This window comes from Carlito syrichta, unplaced genomic scaffold (genome assembly GCF_000164805.1).
Source record: "Carlito syrichta isolate Samal-C Ts95f unplaced genomic scaffold, Tarsius_syrichta-2.0.1 Scaffold115658, whole genome shotgun sequence".
Classification (NCBI taxonomy): domain Eukaryota; kingdom Metazoa; phylum Chordata; class Mammalia; order Primates; family Tarsiidae; genus Carlito; species Carlito syrichta.
In genome coordinates this window covers 19,053-24,397 of record NW_007059754.1, presented here as the reverse complement: position 1 = coordinate 24,397, position 5,345 = coordinate 19,053, and the positions used below count along the sequence as shown (strand labels likewise).

The following is a 5,345-nucleotide window of genomic DNA, read 5'->3' as shown; positions in this document are numbered from 1 at the left end:
GGAGTGGCCACTGCACTCCAGTCTGGGCGACAGAGCAAGACTCCAACTCAGAAAAAAAAAATCATTTATGTTTTCATACAGACCTTATGTATATAGCCAAAGGATAATTTCATATAAAACTTTGAATGATCTTGTGTAGGAAACAGTTTCATGTCCTGTGACCTGTCACGTGAGGTCAGGTGTGGAATTTTCCACCTCTGTTATCATGTTGGCACTCAAGAAGTTTCAGATCTCGGATTGGTGTGCTCAACCCGTGTAAGGTACCCATGGCACACAACCACTGGACCTGCCTCACCCCAGGGAGAGGTGATGGTGAGGGGGACGGCGACAGGCTGTTCTCATCTGGCCACGCTGGGGGCTCGGGAGGGGACCTTGCCTCACAGTGTTCAGGCTCGGTACACGTTGGAGGGGGGGTGGGTTTTGTGCCAGTGGAAAATATACGCCCCGAGACTAACAGCTTTCCAGGAGACGTTCACGGCCCAGGAGACAGTCACGTGCTGGTGACCTGCCTGAAGGGCGCCCAGCTTTCCTACCTCATGAGTTTCATGTCCAAAGGTTCGAACTGTGCAGGGGGCTGCCGGCTGTGCTGATGCACATAGGTGATGTGCTGGGCCAACCTGGGAAGAGGGGAGGCAAGGAGGAACATTCTTTTTAGGGTCACACACCCCTGCCCTAAGTATCCCTCCCTTTGCTCCACCACCGCACAGCATGGTAAGGACAGACTTTCCTTGGGAAATCTTCAGCATTTCAGCCCTAACCCACCATTTCCCTAAGGAACCGTGGACTAGCCCCTGCTGTAACAGGGAAGGCCCTAGAGGTTCCAGGAACAGAGAATTTGACCGATTTTCCAATTCACCTCCCTCCCTACAGAGCATTACAAGGGGATCTCTCTGGGTGTTGAGCTTCATTCACCGTAGGTCATTGTCTCGGTCGGGGCGGTCTTGGATCAGCCAGAGGAGGTCAAATCGAGAGAGCAGTGCAGCAGGAAGCTGTATGTTCTGCTCCAGGCTGCGGCGGGGGTTGTAGCGCCCGTATGCGGGGTTGGCAGCGGCCAGGATGGAACAGCGAGCATTGAGTGTGGTGAGAATGCCTGCCTTGGCAATGGAGATGGTCTGCTGCTCCATAACCTCATGGATGGCCGTGCGATCGGCCTCAGCCATCTTGTCAAACTCATCGATGCAGCACACACCCTGGTCAGCCAGCACAAGGGCCCCACCCTCTAAGGTCAGTTCTCCGCTCACAGAGTCTCTTAGCACGGCGGCCGTAAGGCCTACTCCTGAGGAGCCCCGGCCTGTCGTGTACTGACCTGGAAGAAAATAAGCAGACATGTTGAAAGAGAGACAGAGAACGGAACAAGGACGGGCACAAGCACAGGACAAAAGACACAAGGATAGGGCTGGCGAGGCCTGGCCTGGACTGAAATCACTCTGCCCACCCCTGTCCTTTCTGAGACACCTTAAGATCTGTGAAGCATTCGTGACAGCAACACCCTCTTTCCCTGCCACCAATCCTCTCCAAGACCTGGCCTCCCTACCCACCCCTGCCTTTTGAATAACCCTATTCCTGTCCCTCAGTTGACCTCATTCACCTCTCCCAGGGCTGATTACTCACTGCGGGGGGCCAGGCGATCGATGTAAGACAGGAGCTGAGACTTGGCCACACCAGGATCCCCCATGAGGCAGATGTTGATGTTGCCTGGAGGAAGGGAAAAGCCCCCAAATGACTATTTGACGTTAATCACCTAACAAAGAGAAACACCTTGAAGCCTGCCTCCCCTCCGATACTCAGCACTACTTCTAAGCCAAGACATCCACTCTTATTCTGGGACCTACGGGAACGCTCCTCCACGTCACCCCGTTCCACCCCCAAACGACTGCATCCACTCCCAGCTCGCTGGTTTTTTCTTCTTACCCCTGATTTTCATGCCTCTAGGAGACTGGTCCACACCTCCCACTAGCAGGAGCAACAGCGCCTTCTTTACATCTTCATGCCCATATATCTCTGGGGCAATAGAAGCTGCCAGCTTTTCATAGAAATCCTCCTCTACAGGAAAACTAAGGTTAGAGTACTGGCCAGGTGCAGTGGCTCAAGCCTGTAATCCCAGCACTTTGGAAGGCCGAGGTGAGAGGACCGCCTGAGTCCACAGGTTTGAGAATAGCCAGGGCAGCTTGGCAAGACCTCATCTCTACAATAAATAAAAAAATTAGCCAGGCGTGGTAGTGCATGCCTGTAGTTCCGGCTACTTGGAAGGATCACCTGAGCCCAGCGGGTCAATGCTGGGGTGGCTGTGAACATGCCACTGCACTCCAGCCTGGGTGATGGAGTGAGACTCTCAACTCAAAAAAAAAAAAAAAAAGATTACAGTATTTTTCAGGAGGAATAAAGGGCTAAGATGAAAACTGAACTCCCAGTCCTCCCCGGCCCCTCACCTGCAATCTGCCTCAGCTCCTCCCTGCTCAGTTCTCCAGCCCCAGACTCATCATCCTCACTCTTATTCATCTTCACAATCCGATGGGCTTCCAGGTAAGTTTCCGAGAGTAAACCCTTAGGCAGAAAAACGCCAGGATGTGGATGAAATCTTTTTAGCCTGCCCATCACCCGCGTCCCTAACAACTTCTCAACAAAACCCTTTGTTGTATTTTGCTTGATGTTGTACTGTTTAGTTTTCCCAGTGAGGGCGGAGACAGTGAGTGGGTGAGGGGAAAGGGGACCATTTCCTGCTTGTATCCACCTCCCTTTCTTACCTGGACCACTTGTCGAAACCCAGTGCGTAGGATTGGCAAGAAAATACCAGTTACACTGATGTGGTCTCCAGGCTGGGCGATCCTGGTGTTCTCTCCTTCTATCAGCACTGTGATGCTGCGAGGGATATTTCCCACAGGCACTTGGTCACTCTAAGAAAGGGAAAGGTAAAAGGATCTTAAGGCCCATAAAGACCCAGTCTTCCCTCCCTAGGCATCCCCAACTTGAAGACTTCTCTCAGCCTGCTCAGCCTCAGACAAGCCCACAGGAGGGGAGCTAAAATCTCCTTCGACTCTTCCTAACTCAATCAGAAGAGTCCCGTTAAAATCTCCCTCCTGTTCTAGGCAACTTGTCTGCCTGAGTTCGTCCCTCTTGTTCTGTCTTCCTGCTACTCCATGAGTGACTAAAGAATTCAAGTGGACACCCTGTTCCACCAGCCCTGGACCACATACTCCAAACTCACATATTCTTGCATCTTCATCTCCTGAAATTTGATGAATTTGGAGCCTCGTGTCTGCAGATATAGCCGCCCTCCTGAGCGGTTGGTCTGGCACTCCTGGCTTGGGCACATGATCAGAGGCATGAAAGTGGGAGACTGGATCTAGGGTGTGAAAAAGGAAGCACCAGCAAAGACAATCAGAAGGACAAGAGTCCTTTCTGGTTGGTCCCTTGACCCACATCTTTCTCTTTGTGGCAGACAGCTTGAAGTGCTAAGAACCCTTTGAGCTACTCTAGGTAGACAATGACACCTATCAGGAAAATAGCACGCTTAGAAAAGAACACTACACGTTGAGAAAGAATAAGGGTGAACACACAGGCATCTTTCACAACAGACAAAACAACAAACATCAAGAGAGAAGACTAATTCTTACACGAGCACTTAACAGAGTTGAGTGCTTTCTTGTTTCTTGCTCTAACATACCGGCTGGTAGGTCTCTGCTCCACATTGGTCACAAGTGTAAGTGGCCACCACCATTCTGGGTTTGACTTCAGAGACACGGGTGACGATTCCACGCACAGTTACCAATTTCCCCACAGAGTCAGCCCGTACTTCCCGGATCACACGAGGCTTGTTGCTGCTTGGACCTTGAAAATACAGCTCACTAAGAGGAGAAGATGATTATAAGCAAGGTCCTGGAGAACAAATTCCTAACCCCTTTCCCACCGAGACCACTTACAATCTGCGCATGAGCTCAGGAGGGTACTGGTTCTGTGGACTTCGAGCTGCCCCAGGGTCCCGGCTCCGCTGCTCCATCATCAGCCGGTGCTCTATGTAAACATCCAGGACATCTTTGTTTACCACCTAAAGGAAAAGGAAGACAGAAAAATGAGTGGCAGGAAAGGCAAGGGAGAACACAGAGGGCCCCAGGCAGAAGTCACTGCCCCTCCTTTCTGTCAGCTCAGAAAACACCAGCATCCAAGCAGCCTCTGGAAAGAAACCTAAACTCCTTGCCCTACACCGGTCTCCAGCCGCTTCACCTCTCTCTCCTTGTACTGCGGCAGCAGCTCTTGTACAGCATCAGCAAAGAGTCTTGCGTAGCGCTTGGCATTCTCACAAATTGAGTCTACCAGCTCAGGGTCATCCTCAGCTACGTCGTCCAGGTCCACATACAACGCCACTTGTTCCCGATGAGCCAGCTGAACCTGGGGTGGGGAACACCAGCATTCACATGTGGGAATTCATCACTGTGAACACAGCACAGGCCCCAGGCATCCACAGGGTAGAAAGAGCATCATCAGGCGGAGCAATCCTCACTTCTCAGCCCCAAAAGACAGTCTCCCAACTCCTTAAAACACTCTAATTACGACGACTATACCACAGCGTCATACTTATCTGGTATCAGGTGGTGTGCTAAACATGCAAGTTACAAACAAATGGACTTGCTGAAACAAGCTAGGCCACCCATTACAGCTCAAGCACCACCCCACTCCCCATTCTTTTCACCCAATCTAAAGACTTACCAACTGGTTCCCATACTTGAACTGCTTCTTACCAAACTCATCATCCAGATAAAACTCTTGTAAGAACTTCTTAACCTTTTCTGTGAAGTAAGCATAAAATCACGAGGCAACCTTTCTTTCAGCTACACTACCAGAACGTGAGACGGAATCTACTTTTATCTATGAACCAATCGCCTGAACATTTGAACAAGTCTCCCCCAGAGTGGGCAGAACTCCTTCACACAAGCCTATTTTTAGCCAGGGAAGAAGGGCCCCATGCTGTTAAAAGTACTACCCAGCGCCTTCTCCCCAGGGGAATTCCAGTCTCCAGTTTAAAATCCCAGCCACCCTTCCCCAGCGGCCTCCCAAACTCCGAAACACACTACGGCGTCAAGGCCCTCGGTTTTTCTCCCACCTGTACGACTTCGCCCTTCTCGGGGGGTCCTCTAGAACCCCGATCTCGCCGGGATCCCCGCCACCGGGCGGCCCTCCACCTCGACCCCGCTCCCGCCAGCGCTTCCGCTCTTAGTAAACAAAGAAGCACATGGGCCCAGACTCCGGCCGCCTCACACCCGGGATTCCTCCGCCCGAGGCGGGAGCCCGGGCCGCTATTGGCCAGGACGCCCAGGGCCACTGCATCCCACCCCACGGCCGCCTCGCCG

At 52.0% G+C, this 5,345-nt stretch overlaps 2 protein-coding genes across 3 annotated transcripts in view; one reads left to right on the top strand and one right to left on the bottom strand.

The window, feature by feature from the left end:
* Positions 1-5,344, bottom strand: part of MCM7 (minichromosome maintenance complex component 7) — a 7,926-nt gene extending 2,582 nt beyond the window's left edge. The window contains exons 1-12 of one of the 2 annotated variants that reach the window (XM_008073202.2): positions 5,228-5,344; positions 4,705-4,784; positions 4,222-4,386; positions 3,921-4,045; positions 3,665-3,845; positions 3,206-3,343; positions 2,745-2,894; positions 2,430-2,544; positions 1,912-2,043; positions 1,612-1,695; positions 913-1,306; positions 534-617 (exon numbers count right to left, since the gene is read on the bottom strand). In XM_008073202.2, coding sequence (XP_008071393.1) covers positions 534-617; positions 913-1,306; positions 1,612-1,695; positions 1,912-2,043; positions 2,430-2,544; positions 2,745-2,894; positions 3,206-3,343; positions 3,665-3,845; positions 3,921-4,000 — 1,358 coding nt within the window. In that variant the 5' untranslated portion in view covers positions 4,001-4,045; positions 4,222-4,386; positions 4,705-4,784; positions 5,228-5,344. Of the gene's footprint in view, positions 1-533; positions 618-912; positions 1,307-1,611; positions 1,696-1,911; positions 2,044-2,429; positions 2,545-2,744; positions 2,895-3,205; positions 3,344-3,664; positions 3,846-3,920; positions 4,046-4,216; positions 4,387-4,704; positions 4,934-5,227 lie in introns of those variants that run through there. The other variant, XM_021706277.1, reaches the window with a different exon arrangement.
* AP4M1 (adaptor related protein complex 4 mu 1 subunit) overlaps positions 4,960-5,345 on the top strand; it is a 5,109-nt gene continuing 4,723 nt past the window's right edge. Inside the window, exon 1 of the mRNA XM_008073231.2 lies at positions 4,960-4,971. Coding sequence (XP_008071422.1) covers positions 4,960-4,971 — 12 coding nt within the window. The remainder of the gene's footprint in view (positions 4,972-5,345) is intronic.